This window comes from Hermetia illucens, chromosome 1 (genome assembly GCF_905115235.1).
Source record: "Hermetia illucens chromosome 1, iHerIll2.2.curated.20191125, whole genome shotgun sequence".
Lineage (NCBI taxonomy): Eukaryota > Metazoa > Arthropoda > Insecta > Diptera > Stratiomyidae > Hermetia > Hermetia illucens.
In genome coordinates, this window is record NC_051849.1 from 167,194,558 (window position 1) to 167,214,932 (window position 20,375).

At 43.6% G+C, this 20,375-nt stretch overlaps 1 protein-coding gene across 4 annotated transcripts in view; it reads right to left on the reverse strand.

Annotated features, from left to right (window-relative positions):
* The window catches only part of LOC119647237 (CUGBP Elav-like family member 2), a 359,318-nt gene that overhangs the window by 231,546 nt on the left and 107,397 nt on the right, over positions 1-20,375 (reverse strand). For all 4 annotated transcript variants that reach the window (XM_038048102.1, XM_038048099.1, XM_038048100.1 and 1 more), the window contains one exon: positions 6,060-6,108. In XM_038048102.1, coding sequence (XP_037904030.1) covers positions 6,060-6,108 — 49 coding nt within the window. The remainder of the gene's footprint in view (positions 1-6,059; positions 6,109-20,375) is intronic.

Sequence of the window (20,375 nt, forward strand, 5' to 3'; positions counted from 1 at the left end):
AGAAGTCCTTATGAAATACGTTGCAGCGTGCATTGCTGTTAGATTACGTGAGTTCGGATGCTGGACAGGGATACCCTTCGGTCATAGTAACGTCTTAAAGAAAGTACCTCAGGAACTCTGGACATTCCTCACTGGCTACATGACATGCACTAATCTTGACGAGAAAATTCACTGTGGACTTTCCAAACCTTAAAAAGTGGAAGACTGGTGGCATGTTGCAAGGCTATGACACAGTTTTCTTTACCGATGGATCAAGGATAGTCTGTGAGGTCGGTGCGGCAGCTTCTTTGGATATACACAATGTATCTGCGTTTCACGGTCTCTTAGGATTTGCCAGTGTATTTCAAGCGGAAGTACTGGCAATACTAGAAGCCTGTCGATGCCTGGAGCATAATCTGTGCACAAAGCATAACATAACCGTTCTGACCGACAAGCGGCCATTAAGGCTTCGTTTACAACGCGACATCCTCCAAGTTCGTTGGGAAATGCGCTGAATAGGTTAGGTGGCAGATTGAGGTTTCCGGTCATAGGCAAATAGAGGGGAATGAGCAGGTTGACAGACTGGCCAAGCATAGCTCTGTTCTGCTCTTGACAGTCCTTCAGTGGGCACCATCTATATCCAATTGGCGACTCTAACGGGTCGTTTACCCAGCAGCCTTAGGAACCTCAGATAGAATCCCCTCTGACAATCAGGTGAGAGTGAACACTGAAGCCATCCACAACACAACCCTCCGCGACACCTATCAGAGGGAAATGGATGCCGCAATAACCGCAGTCAATAGAGGACCTGGAGATGAAGCATCAACTAATGATCTTCACAACCACCTGAAGAACGTTATCATGGATACGGCCACAAATATACTTGGCCCCAGCCGCAAAAGGAGTCGGAACGGCTGGTTTGACGATGAATGTAAGCTAGCAACGGAACGGAAGAATGCCGCATACCGAGTAATGTTGCATTCTCAAAGAACGCGGGCACGCGCAGAGACTTATCACGAACTCCGTCGAGCGGAGAAGCGACTTCACAGACGGAAAAAGGAAGCCTGGGAGAACCAACAAGTCTGTGAACTCGAAAAGTACAGGGAGCAACCGCACCAGGCGCGGAAGTTTTACCAACAAGTCAGCAGGATAAAGCCTTATACACCTCGATGCTCATCCTGCCGAGACAAAGAGGGAAATCTGATTTCCGACAGAATGGGCATATTAGAGCGATGGGTTGAGTACTTTGATGAGCTACTGAACAACCAGAACATCGGCGAGTTGGAGGTCCCGCCAACTGAAGACGACGGACAAATACTGCCACCACCAAGTTTAGGAGAAACAGTCCGTGCAATTCATCGGCTAACAAATCATAAGTCGCCAGGAGCCGATGGAATTACAGCCGAATTGGTTAAATATGGAGGCGACCAGTTACACCAAGTGGTTCATCAACTTGTGCTCAAGGTACGGGACAGCGAATCAATGCCTGACGATTGGCAGCGAGGCATAATCTGTCTCATACATAAAAAGGGAGATATCACACAGTGCAGCAATTATAGAGGTATCACGTTGCTGAGTACCATCTATAAGATATTCTCCACTATCTTGCTAGGCCGGATAGCCCCATACGCCCAGAACATCATTGGCCCATACCAAAGAGGCTTCACTCCAGGCAAATCAGCAACAGATCAGATTTTCTCTCTGCGGCAGGCGATGGAAAGACTGTTGGAATATGGACAACAGTTGCACCATCTGTTCATCGACTTTAAAGCCGCCTATGATAGCATAGCCAGGGTAAAACTGTACACGGCCATGAGAGAATTCGGTATCCCGACGAAATTAATAAGACTGACTAGGCTGACCCTGACCAATGTGCGAGGCCAGATAAAAGCAGCAGGATCACTCTCAAGACCATTCGACATCAACAACGGTCTACGACAAGGGGACGCGCTATCATGCGTCATCTTTAACCTGGCCCTCGAGAAGGTGATCCGTGATGCTGAGGTGAATGCAAGAGATACGATCCTCTTCAAGTCCACCCAACTACTGGCCTATGCTGACGATATCGACATCATGGGAAGAACCACCCGAGACGTTCAAACTGCCTTCATCCAGATCGAGCAGGTGGCGCGAGATCTTGGGCTGAACATCAATGAAGGCAAGACAAAATACATGGTGGCAACGTCAGCACCGAAGACGAATCAACCAACAACATCAAACCGCACTGGTCAAACACAAGCACGAACAAGAATAAGGATAGGGGAATACAACTTTGAGACCGTTGACAATTTCTCCTATCTAGGGTCGAAAATCACAACCGATAACAACTACGATGATGAAATCCGCGCACGGTTGTTGTCAGCCAACAGAGCCTACTTCAGCTTACAAAGACTGTTCCGCTCGAAACTTCTCACCATAGGGTCAAAGCTCTTACTGTACAAGACTATGATCTTGCCAGTCCTCATGTATTCCTCGGAAACTTGGGTTCTTAGCAAGAAAAATTGCGAACTCTTGGCCGCGTTCGAGAGAAGAATCCTCCGAAGAATTTTTGGCCCCCTACATGAGGATGGACGATTCCGTAGCCTACACAATGACAAAATCTATGAGCGATACCATGACCGTCCGGTTGTGGATAAAATCCGGCTCAATAGGTTACGGTGGGCGGGTCACTTAATCCGTATGGATGAAGATGATCCCACCCGGAAAATCTATAAGGGCAGTATCTATGGTAGGAAAAGAAGACGAGGCAGACCCTGCCTAAGATGGAGCGATGGCGTGGCCCAGGACGCCAGACAGCTTTTAGGGATATCGAATTGGTGGACCTCGGCGCAAAACCGGGATGTCTGGAGTTCCTTATTAAGGCAGGCCTAGACCGGATACCGGTTGTTGCGCCGTTGATGATGATGAAAGCATAACATAACCGTTCTGACCGACAAGCGGCCATTAAGGCTTCGTTTACAACGCGACATCCTCCAAGTTCGTGGGGAAATGCGCTGAATAGGTTAGGTGGCAGATTCAGGTTTCCGGTCATAGGCAAATAGAGGGGAATGAGCAGGTTGACAGACTGACCAAGCATGGCTCTGTTCTGCTCTTGACAGTCCTTCAGTGGGCACCATCTATATCCAATTGGCGACTCTAACGGGTCGTTTACCCAGCAGCCTTAGGAACCTCAGATGACGAAGGCGCACCACCTGCGCCAAGTCAAAGAGGATTTGGTCTGCACGGGACACTGGTCTATAGGGGACCATGCGGCAGCTCGCATTGCAGAAGTTGCGGAGAAAAGGAAGGCACCTACAGTCACTTCCTTTGCGATTGTCCAGCTTTAGCTAGAACCAGGTACGGACACTAACTTAACCATTCTGTAAGGATCTCAGAGAGATCTCTGCTTGGAGAGCTGCTTTCCTGGCTATAAGGATCTGAGCCATATTAAACCCTACAGATAATTGTAAATAATTATGTGAAATTTATGTCGTCGCTTCATCTGCTTTACACGGATTTGGAGAAGATTTTCAGCAGCATTAGTAAGTATTTCTTATCTGGAAGTTGAAGAGTACTCTGGAGAAATGGATAGCTATTATTAGAGCGATGCACTAGGGTAAAATCTCAGAGGAGTTGTTGGTGCACTCCCCCAAGTTTGCATTTGGTCACCAAAGTTATCCTTTTCATCATCCCTATGGGAATAGTTTCTCATGTGCCCGTGGAATCAACTCATATCTGCGTTGTGTCATCGGCGTTCTTTGTTCTGAGGCAATTACAAATGAAAGACTTCGCCGGCAGACCAACTGGGTTCCCGTGGCCATGAATCAAATCTCGAAAGTGGTAATGGACCCACTGAGAAACTGCGATAACATTATTACAGGTTGCGTTATACAATGATGCTCATTATCTCACAAAATAGTGAAGAAAAATTGCACCTTTCGGAAAATCGTCGGAAAATTTACTGGAAACGATGGAGCCTGGGTTAGGTTGACGTGCTGTGCGCTATACGGGAATTTATGATAACCATCAACATGGAGATAAATATTTGAATACAGCTTCGGAACGTGTTCCACACGAAGTATTCATGATAAAATCTGCTCCTGAGAGAAATACCATGCAACAATTAATGGTTTTTATATAAGGATCCCAGGCAGAGTCTTACTATGTTTCCATATTCAACCCACCCTTTCAGCGATTTCCAGAAAGATGTTTCGCCTGCCAGTAGACTGAAAATGTCATAGAAAACACCTGATCAAGGCAAAAGTGGTAGAAATAATAACCGAAAATTCCAGAAGTAGAAGAGAGTGCAACCAAATCATATACCATGTAAACATATAAGAAAGTATAAAGAAGTTTCTTAATCGAGTTGATTTTATCTTTCTCATAGACTTCAGGTCTTCAGATCATTGTTTACTTCAGTCGGAATTCCTTGATCGTGATTGATTTAACACCTTTCTTGAAAATGGAGTTGGTGCTAAACTAGTCCTTTTTAGGAGAGTTCTTAGAAAAAAGGGGCAGACTTATGGGTCTATAGGGTACCACCCCAGTAGATCTCAGTATGTAAAAAAAAATCCAATAATGGTTTAGGAGAGACCAACTAGCTTCCAACTTCTGGTTTAATAATAATTACGCTTTGAAAAGAATATATTTTGGAACATACCTCAGACTTTGCTGAAAGCCTTTAACATTCCTTGCTGGTTCCTTCTTTAAAAAGGTGCAATAGTAAGATAAATAATTCTAAAAGATAAAATGCTGGAAGGGGGACCATTCCTGCAATATAATTTTTCGTTTGTGTCTTTCTAAATAACAACCATTCTTTCGTAAATAAGTAGACAGAAAAAGTCAGCCTGTTCGAAAACTTTTCCTTCGGTATGAATCCTATCACACTCTGTGAACAATTCAAACTGCAAATTATGTAGACACGAACGTTGTAATTAATTACAATACATTTTCGGTGATATATGTAAGGGAGTTCCACTAAGCACGGGACTTTGAAAACTACTTGCTTCTATGATAAACACAATGGCCTCCTCTTCAAACGACAGTTCCCGGTGACGGTATAAGTGTCACCTTTGCCCAATGCTTCTGTCTGAAGAGTTCTGCAGACCGTTTTCACTTCAGATGACAGCCAAAACCATGTAAGCATACATGGTAAGTGTATACAATCAAAACCGAATACTCATATGCATATCTATAGTATGTAGTACAGAATGAGGCTAGCCACTATCGGAAAACACAATACACAATGTAGAAAGAAGAAAAGGGTTGATGGGCTTCAAGGATGAGAAATCAATTTAAAACTGAACTGACCCAGGAACTAGACCCTCCGTCAAGTATTCCAATGCTGAAAGGTGCAAGTTGCCTGCCGAGTATGCTTCATTTGGAACATGAGAGCCAGGGACATCAACCGTTGGGCAAATGTTAACTTAAGTGCTTCGAAAACTTTTCGTCAGTAAGAGTGGGACTTTTTTCATCATAATAAACCATTGATCAAGATAAACTGAATCGAACAAATTTTTTCTCAGATTTTTTTAGCACCGAAAGGGACGGAAAATGATTTATTGTCTGAAGGCTTCGATGATAATCCGCTAAATATTTAGTAGCAAATAACTTATTCCTTTGGACTAGATTTGGGTAATCAGGGTAATGGAAAAAAATTGTCCTTATTCATCTCCCGTTGTTCCTAAATATATCTTATGAAATATTAATATAAGATTTTTGGAATGCACTTTCAATGCCTATTGGCTATTAGCCATTGCAATGCATTCTTCACCTTACCCAAGGTGCTTAGTTGATGTATGTTATTTGTATCTGAGAGATAGCAAGCTATCTTGCACTACCAAATATACGTATTTAGTGTTATCGTAGACACAGCCCAGGGAATGCAACAAATCAAAAAATCATTTGAAGCCAATCTGGTGGAGGTTTGCTACAATGAAGTGCACTTTTTACGGCATCTTGGCAGTTATTGTGCTTCAACATTCCCGGATCGAATGACCTAGTTTCAGCGCACCTGAGTACCCTTTTCCATTTATTTTTTGCGGCCCATGCTTGTTTTCTGAAAGTGTAATATTTTGTTTTTTATTCGACAAAATACTTACCATTTCTACTCTCGCTGTCAGCCGGCTTCATCTGGATGGGATGGTGCATCTGCAATGAAATAGAGAAAAGTGAAAAAAGAGGAAATGAAGGGAAGAACAAAAAGGAACTACAGCACTGACTCGGAGGAAAATGTAATATCAGGAAAAATAAAATTTCAATGCTAACGGGGATACTCTGCAGCCATTTTTTTCTTATTTTCTCAAGTTCTACTTTTCTTGCTTACAATGCAAAAGGATTTAAAGGAAAAAAAAAAGTTTGATTTTACTGTTTACATTTTGTGAGGTTGCCATACTATGAACTGGTTAAGGATATTGATTTGGCCGGTGGATTTTATTTTAAATGTAGGTAGTATTGGATTATAAATAAAATTCGGTGAATAAATGCTTGTAAATAATGGAAAAGCTGGAATATTGGGGAAAGAGTTTACATTGAGTGGGATATTGAATACAGATAAGAGTTGCCCTCTTCCACTGGACCAGATATGGACAATTGAGAACCTACAAATACAATATACATTTTGAGAAGGGTTTTAAGTGGGATTGAAGTCTGAAAGTTTTTATCCGGAAATGCAATGATAATGGAAATGCGATATCAAAGGCAACCTACGAGGAGTCGATGGATCAGTATTGAATTCGGTAGTTTTGAAAAGACTGAATGCGATACAGCTAGAGGGATATTTTTGGGTTATGGCCGACAGTTCACTTTAACCGGTAATCCTAAAGTAAAGTGTAGAATTTTAAATTGGTCCTTTCAAGTCATTAGAGTATCCTCCTTCATTTTATTTTATCCCGAGTTAGCACAATCTTGGCAGGCCTTTCAATGATATTGTCTACTATTAGTTTAATGGTATGGCCCGTGGTAACGTCGAAAGGCTGCCAGAGGCAATTCCGATAACTGAACTAACAGAATGTGAAGTCACCGTCCTATGACTGTCACTGGAAAAGTCAGTACGGTACTGAGGTTTAGCAGCAATTAGCTAGGAATGTGGAAGTTCGCAAAAGATTCGGACGAACCTAAACTAACGTGGCTAATGTGCTTCGTTCCTTACTGCGTGTCCTACAAGTATCAAGGCGATAATGGATTGTTTTTTGTAATCCTTCGATTCGAAAAGGCATAAGGCATATCATTCTTGCAATGGGGAACGGTACAAATTTCTGTGTTTGGCTGGTGATACTTTCATGCTGGAAATTGTTGAAGTCTTATGAAACATTGGTGATTCTTTAAATTTCCTTTTACGTAACTTTTGTGAAATTCACAGCTGAGAACGCGCCATGATGAATAATAGAGAATAGTTTCGGCAACTTGGTTTGCCTCAGCATTCTCTTCATATTCCTTAAGTGATTTAAAAAGATTCAGGTGATAGAACGCATACATTGAATGTTAACCAGCAGGGATGTTTCACTCAGGATGACGGTGTTACTGAAACTACGTTTATTTGCTGATATTATCAATGCTAGCTTGACTCATCCTTTCCATTTCTTGTCTTAAAGAATGGTTTCAAACCAAATAATTGCAATCATAGCTATATTCCTAGCCATCGAGGTGTCTGTGTCGCCTTTCCCTACGCTGATCAATCCATTAGGGGGCGCTGTAGGCTTCCAGGAGGATAATAGCTATCTATTGCTTGCTTACGAGGTAGAGAGTCAGACGTCACGATTATATATTAGTGAAAGGTATGTATATATGTATGGGGCCAATACAGACTCGCACCACTATCTCGTTGGCATGGTGCTCCGAGCTCGAATTACGATACCACCTACAATCCCCTCTGACAATCAGGTGAAAATGAATATTGAAGCCATCCACAACACAACACATCCCTCCGCGACACCTATAAGAGGGAAATGGATGCCGCAATAACCGCAGTCAACAGAGGTCCTGGAGATGAAGCATCAACAAATGATCTTCACAATCACCTGAAGAACGTTATCAGTGATACGACCACAAACATAGTTGGCCCCAGCCGCAAGAAAAGGCGGAACGGCTGGTTTGACAATGAATGTAGGCTAGTAACGGAACGGAAGAATGCTGCATACCGAGTAATGTTGCATTTTCAAAGAACGCGAGCACGCGCAGAGACTTATCACGAATTCCGTTGAGCGGAGAAGCGACTTCATAGACAGAAAAAGGAAGCCTGGGGGAACCAACAAGTCTGTGAACTAGAAAAGCCCATGGAGCAACCGCACCACGCGCGCAAGTTTTACCAACAAGTCAGCAGGATGAGGTCTTATACACCACGACGCTGCCGTGACAAAGAGGGAAATCTGATTTCCGACAGAATGGGCATATTGGAGCTATGGGTTGAGTACTTTGATGTGCTACTGAACAACCAGAACATCGGCGAGTTGGAGGTCCTCCAACTGAAGACGACAGACAAATACTGCCACCACCAAGTTTAGGAGAAACAGTCCGTGCAATTCATCGGCTAAAAAATCATAAGTCGCCAGGAGCCGATGTAATTGCAGCTGAATTGGTTAACATACTCAAGAGGCCCATACCGAAGAAGCTCTCCAGGCAAATCAGCAACAGATCAGATTTTCTCTCCGCAGCCAGCGATGGGAAAACTGTTGGAATATGGACAACAGTTGCACCATAATCCATTCATCGACCGCCTATGATAGCATAGCCAGGGTAAACTGTACACGGCCATGAGATAATTCGGTGTCCTGACGAAATTGATAAGACTGACTAGGCTGACCCTGACCAATGTGCGAGGCCAGATGAAAGCAGCAGGATCACTCTCAAGACCATTCGACATCAACAACGGTCTACGACAAGGGGATGCCCTATCAGGTGTCCTGTTTAACCTGGCCCTGGAGAAAGTGATCCGTGATGCTGAGGTAAATGCAAGAGGTACGATCATCTTTCAGTCCACCCAATTACTGGCCTATGCTGACGATATCGACATCATGGGAAGAACCACCTTCATCCAGATCAAGCAGGCGGCGCGAGATCTTGGGCTGCGCTTCAATGAAGGCAACACAAAGTAGATGGTGGCAACGTCAGCACCGAAAACCGACCAGCCAACAACATCAAACCACACTGGCCAAACACAAAGGGATAGAAGAATAAGGATAAGAGAGACCGTTGACAATTTCTCTTATCTAGGGTCGAAAATCACAACCGATGAAAACTACGGTGATGGAATCCGCGCACGGTTGCTTTCAGCCAACAGAGCCGATTTCTCCTTACAAAAACTGTTCCGCTCGAAACGTCTCACTATAGGGTCAAAGCTCTTACTGTGCAAGACAATGATCTTGCCAGTCCTCATGTATTCCTCGACTTGGGTTCTTAGCAAGAAGAATTGCGAACTCTTAGCCGTGTTCGCGAGATGAATTCTCCGAAGAATTTTTGGCCTCCTACATGAGGATGGACGATTCCGTAGCGACGAAATCTATGAGCGATACCGTGACCGTCCGGTTGTGGATAAAATCCGGCTCAATAGGTTACTTTGGACGGGTCACTTAATTCGTATGGATGAGGATGATCCCACCCGGAAAGTCTATAAGGGTATCTATGGTAGAAAAAGAAGACGAGGCAGACGCTGCCTGAGATGGAACGATGGCGTAGGTCAGGACGCCAGACAGCTTTTAGCGATATCGAATTGGTGGAACTCGGGGCAAAACTGGGATGTCTGGAGTTCCATATTAAGGCAGGCCTTGATCGGATACCGGTTGTCGCGCCGTTGATTATGATGAAAGGTATGTCATCGTGATTTCACTGTGTGGATGGCATTTCAAATGAAGTGTTGTAATTCAGTTTCGTACACGTCACTCAGTACGTATAGGTCCCTAAATCGACGATCTCATTGTGAGACTCGCCTGACCAATATGTAAATCGTAGCCTCTTCTTTGCGTTTTCCCGATGTACTACCTATCTCTTCTCATTTTCTAATTAGCTTGTGCAGGTGCAGGTATTTGTATCAGGCCAATGTAGTCTAGAGAGCCGACCAAGCCTAGAACTTCAAAATTCTATGTATATCAGATTGAGAACCTTGTGTTTTCTAGAATCATTGACATAAATGGTCAGTTGATTTATCGCTTCATTTAATTTAGGGGAGTGAATTAAATGCGCTTTTCAATTGTGATCTCAACAATATCCGTGCGTTGTACGTGCTAAAGGAAGAGGAGGATAGGAAACACTGAGGGTGAAATGTAAATCCAAAATAAACTCACACCAAGTTTTCAATGAAGTCAAGGCTCAAAGAAATAGATGCTTTCACGTGTTTTATCTACTATGGTGGTACTAATATGTATGCCTGCAAATCGTAGATAGAGAAATAGGGCGACATGTTTGAACTCTCTGAGGAGGATGTCGAGCAATCATTACAACTACGAGTTTGCTAACTCTTCGACACTCTACCCCCGTTTTGAAAAAACTGATCGTATACTTCGAATGATTTTCGCCTGCCCATTGTCTTATTCCCGATTCACATTGAAAATCCATTTAATAGTCCATAACCTTTTCCTTTCCCTTGCCTTTCGCGCTCGCGCTGCATGTGTATGGATTTGTTCAGTAGATGGGTCCACTCAACACTCTTATACTGATCAAAAGTTTAGATATTTACAATGGTAGTAGGGATTATTATTTGACTGCTTTGCGGATGGTTGCCGCATGTACACCACGGATTCCCGTTACCGACGTGAACGTTTTATATTTAAACAGTCTTAACTTCTTTCCTGCTTTTGGTGATATGAAAGACGCTTGGGATTCTGGATCGATCAAAGCCAGAAGTGCAACGTTTCCTCCATCCGAGCTAGTGGTCTTCACTAGTGCTGTCGCCAATATAACGCCAGCGGTCTGTTGCTTGCTCACCGTATTGGCCTGTACCTCCTTGTTATAGTGAAGCAAGGTATGGCGATAGTTATTGCACTCCAAACACCGGGTTTTGCTGGTGCATTTTTTTGAATCGGTGTGGGACAGACAATTCCGATATACTTTTTACTGACACCTATCATCGACCAAAAGTTTCTTGAAGGTATCGCATGCGAATATAGAATGTTCCCCTTTACAGTAAGAGTAGTCCTTCTTCAACCGAGTCGTAAACGACTTTTTCTTCGAAATTTGCAGTGTTGTCGGCTGTTGTTTGATGGCTACGAGAAGCTGATGTATCCTTAATATGAAAGTGGAAAGCTTATCCACTGAGGGACAATTCTTGAGATCTCCGATGTTTTCCTCATAGATGCGAAGTGTTTCGTTATCTAATTTACGCATTGCCATGCATGTAATCATTGGAACCCATTTCATTTTCGGATATCCCAGATTGCGCAGGCCACGCAGACAATTCTGAATTGTAGTCCAGTTTTTTCACGTCAAGGATGGCCATATATTTTGCTGCCGTTTGCTGAGTATTCCTGAGCCGTTCTTCCAAGATAGCTAGCGCAGCTTCATAGTTGCTGCTGGTTAACTGCAGATGATATACCACCTCCTTTGCGGCGCCTTGCAAGTACCCGCGTAAGTACTGGATTTTTGTATATTCCTTACCGCACGGTACGAATGAATGACCGCCCTAAATATCTCCATGAATTGGATCCATTCCTTGCTGAGACCTGCGAATACCAGAATCTGAATGGAGTGTGGCAGTTCATGAGGTATGTACAGCGGTGAATTGTCACCGTTTTCGCCAGTTATCCTACCCATACCACCTGTTTGGATACTTGTCGGTCCCGCTGTTTCGTCGTTGGCGTGACCATGGAGATTTTGCTGATCCTTTTGGAACAAGGCTTTGACCGATCGTAAAATAGAGGTCCTTCGTTTCCAGCAATTGGGTCAGCCTCTGATTGACAACGTAGTATCTAGTCGTCAATTCCTCCAATCTCCCGATCTTCCTCTCAAAATATTCAGGTGCTTTATGCCCTATACCGCCCTTCCGGTAATTCTTTTCCAGCATCTCTACCTCTTTAATGATCTCTGCTTGTTCCTCAAAGAGTATCTCCGCCATGATTGGTATTGGATTTTAATATTTTTATTTTTACAAAACTCTAGGACTGGAAATGGTCTGCTTCTGTGAGGCGATTTAGACTGCTAGAGATTTGGGTAGAAGAGGTAGTGGAAAGGAGTATTGATTGTGAAGTTCTACGGACTTGAAATGCTCAGGATTATTCACCAGCAAAGCCTTGATGGACTTCATGTCCGGGATTGTTTGCCAGTAAAACCTTCATAGACCTAATGTCCAAGGGATTTCTAGTAAATCCGGCTCAACGGACCAAATGTAGATTTGATCAGTAGATGGGTCCGCTCCAGACTTTTTTACTGATCAAAAGTTTAGATAATATTCCCAATGATAGTAGGGATTATTATCTATCGGTTGAGGAAAGGGAATAAATTGCTCTTATTAGTTAATTTACTCACTGAGTCCTATATTACACATTGAATTTCAAACTCCACAATTAGCGCATGGGGAATAAAAAGTGCCTTGTTTACAATATTTCAATTTGGATCAATAATATTTTTATTGGTACTACTTATTATATTGCATGAAAGAACCTTCTCATACAAACCTTATGCATATTAGGTTTCACTTGTCCGTTCCAATTATTATAATCATTAATGGATAAATTGTCATTTCCGACGAATCACATTTTTGTATATTGAGCGATTAATAGCACACCTTACCTATGGTCAGTTATCGGATAATAATCCGCCGAAGCCGGTCCCAAGCCCGGTTGTGAAAAGAGGAGGGTCGGATAGCTTCAGTCTGAATGGCTGTACGCCACCGCAACATCTCAGGGGGTAGGTGAGGAAAGTGCAGGAACTTTGCGGTCTTGCAGATTACTCACTAAGGAAGCTATTCCAACACTTGGCAGCTAGGGATAAAATGCACCACCAAAAATGAGAAGAAGAAGAAATTTGAGGTCCGGTGCGGATAACCGGCGAGAGTCGTCTGACTTGGTGACTGGGTCGGGCTCTCGTAATGGACAGCGCGGCGTCGAAACCGCTAGTCGTGAGGCGGTTCGACGTCTAGGCGCCACGACGACCAGGAGCACAGCTTCGCCTGCTGCAGCTGTTTCGCCACAATCCGTGGCGACCACTTCAGCAGGTTCGCGTAGGCAGCGGATGAAATGGACAGAAGAAATGAACCTCTTCATCATCCGCTCCTACTACGAAATAACGACGGGGGCGGTACAATATCTTGCACCAGAGATTTGTCAAGCGTTTCCCGCAATTCGCCCACGTGACTGTGCAGCGAGTCGCAGACCAGTACCGCTTTATTACTCGCAGCGACACAATCCCAGCCACCATCAGGGAACGTGTTCGACTTGAGGTCATTGGGGAAACTGGTGACTGACAGTTGATGGGGGCAGAGGCGGCCGCATCAACAACACCACGCCGCACTGCAGGCAACAGGTTCAGTCCTCGCCGAAGCACTCTTCCCCACCGTCCAGCTGAGGTTTCCGCTGGGGTTCGGGACGAATTCCAAAGAGCATGTATATAATTCTCGGATATGGATCCTTTGCATAGACCATGTATTCCCAAGCTCTATGCATCTGCAGCAATTCCGGGAATTCTATCTTAAATCAATGATGAGATTGCATCTCGACTGTGTGCTGATATGTCACTGCTGCAACTACAATCACTTGTGTATTGTGGTGCAGTTGCGGCTACCAGATTGCACGGTCAGAAGATTCGCTTTCGTATTATTGGTTTGAGTGATCAAAGAGATCCACCGTGGAAAATTCCTCTGGAACGTTGGCGGCGTTCACTAAGGGAGGACATTGCTAGACTGATTCAGATCAGCACTGGCAATGCCAGCAGACGGGTGAGAAACAAAGTGCACAGGGTTTACCGGAACTATGCCATCCCAGTGAGACTGTCGTAGTTCAAATTTTGGACACACTAAAACAGAAACTTTCTGTTATATGCAGTCGGTTATGATGGTAAGTCATTCCAAACGTGTCCAAAATGCAATATACGCGAGGAATCAGCGGAGCTTTTTTAAATCTCGCAACGAATCCCAACAGAGCGTCCAGACAGTGCAGTTTTCAGTGACATAAGCGAAAGAGTATTGGGGTGGACTTTGGGGGTTACCCGCCCAGCATGCTGAGTATGCTGAGTGGATCACCGCCGAAGGCACCCGCTATGCCAATACGCCTGGCATGAATTTTGCGGATGTTACTGAAGAGGAAGTTCGACGAGCCATAAACAGCTCGAAAAACTGGAAGGGCCCAGACCTGGATCGGGTGCAGAATTTCTGGTATAATAAATTTACCCAGCTTACACAGTCGGTTGGCACGCAGTACAAATGATGCGTCAACTGCGGGGATTACCTACCTTATCCCTAAGAAAGGCACGGTGCAGACACAAGACCTTGGTTACCAACCCTCTACAAACCCTAGACAAATGTCGAATCCAGTCCATCCGCAAAGGTCATCACGAGCCACATGCCGGACATAGCATTGGTGACCTCCACATCGAAGCTATGACCGAGACAGACTTCTACAAGTACCTAGAAATTCTGCAAGGAACCCATGCTCGAGTTGGTGATCTGAAGGATGCTATGCTGTCCGAGTTCCTGCGACGTGTAAAGCTGGTGCTGAAATCGCATCTCTCGGGGAAGAATAAAATAAGCTCGTTGAATGTATTCGCTATCCCTTCACTGGCTTACGCATTCGAAATATTGCGGTGGACGAAGACCGATCTGGAAAACTCCCAGCGGCGAATACGGACAACTATGTTCAAATTCCGAATGCATCATCCATAGTCTGCCGTGGAGCGGATGAACTTGCCTCGTGACACCGGAGGTAGGGGCGTGGTTGGCGTGGCGGCACAACATCATCGTCAAGTCGCTGCGCGCTTATTTTTACAACAAAGAGCAGGCGAGTCCATTGCATGCGGCTGTCTGTAGGGCAGACTGTGGGCTGACTCCACTTAACTTGAAGGATCGATCTTTCAATCCTCTGAGTGGGGTGAAGTCGGACCAAGAGCGGATCGATGAATGGAAGCCGAAGGCAATGCACGGTAAATACGTGAGTTGTCTTGGGCACCCATTTATCGATGTGCATTTGTCGAACAGATGGCTGTGTGCTGGGGAGTTCTTTGCTGAGACGGTGGGGTCCATGTGTACCATTCGTGATGGCGTGGTCGCCACCCGAGTATATAATAAGCTCATCATGAAAGAACGGGTGGAGAACGACCAGTGCATGATATGTGGTTTCGCGTTAGACACGTTGGACCATCTCATTTCTGGCTGTACTGTTATGGCACCGGTGCAATACATCACCAGCCATAATGCTGTGTGTAAGGTTATCCATCAAAACCTTGCATACAAGCGTGGGCTGATCACGGGAACATGCCCGGCTTACCGATATAAGCCAGAAGCAGTACTTGATAGTTCTGCTTACAGCATGTATTGGGACCAGCAAGTTCTGACTGATCGCCATACTCCACGTAACAAGCCTGACGTTCGTTAGTACTGTTAGTTGACAAGACGGGTCGCTCCGTGCATATTATTGATGTTGCTATCCCCCATAATAGCAACATTGAACGGAAATACGTGGAGAAGAAGGTGAACTATGAACAATTGGCTCGGAAAATCAGAGAAATTTGGTGTCTCGAGCGGGTAGTTGTAGTTCCCATAATATTGTCAGCTACAGGTATTGTACGTAAATCCCTCACGACTTCCCTTGATGTCCTGGGACTTTGGCACAGTCTGGTTTAAACCATGCAGAAGTACACCATTCTGCATACGTGCTTGGTGTTGCGGAGAGTTCTCAACGGATTCTCCCATTGACCTACCACCGGCCACCACCACCAGCGGCCCTTCAGTTTTTAAGTAGGGAGAATCAATAAAAAGGGTGACACTTCAACTAATATACGTAAATTTATCACGCAACACCTTCTTTCCACAACCATTGCAAAAATGAATATCAAATCGATTCCAAATCCAGAAAACTTTCCATGATGGCGACAATTTCAAACGAGAAAGTCAACATTGGGGCAAAAACCATACGTTAATGTAAAGGAGGTAAGTTCTAAGTTAAACAGCGATACTGAACTTCAAAACGTCTGATTAAGTGGAGAGTCACTTCAAAAGTGGCTATTGACGGTCTAGCTTAGCCGCTCATCAGCCGTCAATCGGTTAACCGGTCTTGGTCCCGCTTATTTAATGCCCAATGCAGCTTCAGTCCCATCCACAAAGGCAACCTAACGCCCTGCATTTCAGAATGATACAGTCATGATTAAATTCAAGGTCAATGTTCCCTTTTGAGCGGTTGTACAATATTCAAAAATTGTCATAGGTACAAATTACCAATTTGTATATTAATACATAAGTGAGTTTAGGAAATTTTAGGGAAAGATAACAGATGGTTGATTTTTGTTGATAAATAGGATGAAAGGCTTAATTTTTAATGCTCAGCATCATCAACGGCATAACAACCGGTATCCGGTCTAGGCCTGCCTTAGTAAGGACTTCCAGACACCTCGATTTAGCGCGGAGGTCCACCAGTTCGATGTCCCCAAACAAGCTATCTAGCATCCTCACTTACAGCATCACTCCATCTCAGGCAGGGTCTGCCTCGTCTTCTTTTTCCCCCGTAGACATTAACCATATAGATTTTCTGGGCTGGATCAACCTCATTCGTACGGATTAGGTGAACCGCCCACTGCAACCTATTGAGCTGGATTTTATCGACAACTAGACTGTCGTGGTATCGGCAATCATTGATTGTAGATCATAGTATTTAGGCTACTGAATCGTTCATCCTCAAGTAGCGACTAAAAATTCTTCGGAGGGTTCCTCTTTCGAATGCGGTCAAGAGTTCGCAATTTTTCTTGCAACTAACATACATAACGTAATACATAAAGACTGGCAAGATCGTTGTCTTGTACAGTAAGAACTTTTACCCTGTGGTGAGAAGTTTCGAGCGAAACAGTTTTTGTAAGCTGAAATAGGCTCTGTTGGTTGTCAACAACCGTCAATTTAAAAATAATAATAATCGAAATGAAGATTACGAGAAAATGATGGAATTTTGGGGCAGTCCCGAACAGCAGAGCTAAACTTCCAGAAGTTGGAAAGCATATGACCCAAGTATGAACACTGGCTTGCGTAGCAAGACCCAAGGAGAATGAAAACAATAAATGGGCTAAAGGTATCAAATCCGTTATAGTATCAACCCTGAAGATAGCAGACCAAAAGGGTCTTTCATTCAGAAAACGAAGTGTGATGATGTCCTCGTCGAATTAGACCCGAGGACAACAGATAAATGTACGTTTGGTGAAGTAGTCAAAAGGCTGTTGGGAGAGAAAACTTTGGTTTTTAACCTAGACCCACGTCTGGAGGTAGTCAATGCCTGGATTATTATCACCTCTGCGAACTTCTGAGGTCAAAACCTTTCAAAGTTTTCAAAGTTGTAGGCTCTTATCTTCACTGTTTTTGTTGGCGTTGACGTTGCCACCATGTACTTCGTCTTGCCTTCATTAAAGTGCATCATGAGATCTCGCGCCGCCTGCTCGATCTGGATGAAGGTAGATTTCGGGTTGTTCTTTCCATAACGTCAATATCGTCAGGGCAGCAGTCCAGCACTTAATATGCAATTGTCCTGCTTCCTGAGACTTTGGTAGTTCTGAATATTGAAATATCCTTTGATACCAGGAAAAGCTACTTTTAGAGGCCCTGCAAGTACAGCACATATTCTAAAATCATAAATATAAGACTATCATGAAAATCTCTACATATCTGTAATGCTCAACTTTGTATGTTCTTACCTGATTAGTGTAGTAGCCAGGTAGAGCTCAGTGGGAACGAAACCGATTGTTTCGACGCGGAACGTCTCCATGCGAGCACGTTTCGACGCTAGATAAAAATTTTTCACTACCAATTTTGTATCTTTTATGCAAGTTCATTCGTTTTGATAGTTTTTCAGCAGTATAATGCTGGAGGTGTATTTTAACGTATATACACAAGCACATATGATATAGATATAGGTGTGGAATTGTGTGGCAATGCGGCAAAAGTTAATGAACCGAGTAAGTAACATATGCTGCAAAATTTTGTTAAATTTAAGAATTCCAGTTTAGGACTATAATCTTGCCCGTGTATCATAAATATGAAATTGCTCTCATTATGCTAACTTTACGTATATGTAAGTGTGATAAGTAAATCCATTCAGTCAAAAACATTGATATTTATAAAAAAAGTCAAGCGACGACGGCTTTACGGTTTCTTACCAGGGCAGAGGCAAATCGTCAGACGCTGCCTCACCTCTGCCCTGGGAGCAGCGTGACCGTAGCGGCTCGCAGATGTTGAATGCTCCTTTATATAATTCGTAAAACACGACATGCCTACGAATTATATTGAGCGAGCCGCTACGGTCACGCTGCTCCCAGGGCAGAGGTGAGGCAGCGTCTGACGATTTGCCTCTGCCCTGGTAAGAAACCGTAAAGCCGTCGTCGCTTGACTTTTTTTAAAAAAAGTTTGGGTGCAAGCCCTAAGCGAGGGGTCCGTGGACCAGAAAAGAAGGAGTAAGTTGCTCCTCAATTGGTCCGGTCCTGCATTAAGTTGCTGCGGACTTAGGACCCCCTTCATTCTCAAAACGAATTGATATTTAATAAGGTTCAAAGTTGGACAAAACCTTTAAAAAAGATTAAGGAGTATCTGGAACAGAATAACTATTTAAAACTATTATATTCCTGCAGGCATAGCATAATAATATCATTAATTGAATGCACTTAGCTTTGGATGCACCTTCCCCTAATTTGAAGATCAGTATAGATTGAAATACCCTTTGGTTCCGATTTACAATGTTGGTCTATGAGTAATTTGTCCTTGCAAATCATTATCCACTCCCTTTGGCACAAAATACTGTGATAAATTTGGGGAATGCACTGTCGCTTACTACCAGTAGCATGGCTACTAAATTCTACCCGCATCGTGTTACTCGTAGCCCAACGCACCTGCTGCCAACGAAAACTCTGTGCTGGTAAGCAAAGTTCTATACCATATCTGGTTATGCACAGGTAGGGGAAGATTACAGCTGACAAGTCTAACATACGCGGCACACAATACTGCAGTGTGATTTGGAGCATAATTTGGATAGTTAACTTTGAGTTGTCGACCGCAGCACCCTGTTACCTGTGTACCTAATGGTCAATCCTCAAGAAATGGCTTTAATACTACTGGTGATATAGATTCAGATGGGACACAGCTAATTATCATTGATCTGGTTCTCAGCGCAAGACTTTTTAGAGTACCAACAATAACGAAGTAAAATCGGAGAACATGATGAATCCGCCATAGCAATCTCCGTCACATCTGAATGTCAGCGAATGTGAATCCTAAACGTCACTGAACACGGATAATAAAGTGCACTGCGTCGAAGCCAAGAACAAAGAATGCAGCTAATCAAGCAAACGGTATAAGCCAGAAATGGGTAGATGATAGAGTGGGAGTATGAACGAAGTTAGTCAAAAATCCAGTGATGAAGAATAGCTAAATGTAAGGCCGGATTCTGTTTTTGAATAAAAGAAAAGCTAAATGTTGTATACGGATATCCTGTCTAGCGTCATAACCGGCCCCAAAATTGAGAGGATATCGAAAATTAAAGGGACTCCAATAGAAACCTGTTACTTTAATTTAGTCTACCAGTGAGACCACAGTTGAGTTAGGAAAGAACATCCTGGGGGCGGAACATGCGGCGGTGAAGGCCCTAAGTCATCTTACGACCATCTAACGTAAAGCCGTTCGGAGCTATTCGCTCTCAATTTGAGATCAGGGGAACATTATGGTTAAAGACACTAATTCTTCGAAACACAGCACGGCAGTAGTCGTCCTTGCAGAAAGTGCGAAGAAACTGTTGGAAATAGGAAGAATAGACACAGGTTAGATTCCCTGCCACAACGGTGAACATTGGATTATTACAAAGTGCTTTAAATGCCTGCGTTTAGATACATGGCCAAGAATAGTAAAATTAAGGGGGTGGCTTTAAGTTATGGAGGAAATGTGCATTTTGAAAAAGTACTGAGATACAATACAACAACAGACTTTATTCTACAGAAACCACTAGATCAAAGACGCTTGTTATATAGCTAGCAGTAATAAATGTCAGGCGTTCAAAAGATCTTTAAATACTACTAAACCATGAGACAAATATATTCAGACTTCAATCGCCAGGGGACGGTTTAGGACCTCCTGGTAGAAACTGTAATGGATGAGAGCGAACATATGGGCGATATAAATGAACTGGGCAAAATGGCGATGTAAATGAACTAGGCAAGGATTGTAAAATGAGCCAAGGTTTGACTTCCAAAAGTAGCCAGTAAAGTTTAAATCAGGCACGACCTGCAAAAAGCGTAATTAACGTAAACTCCTTCTCGGC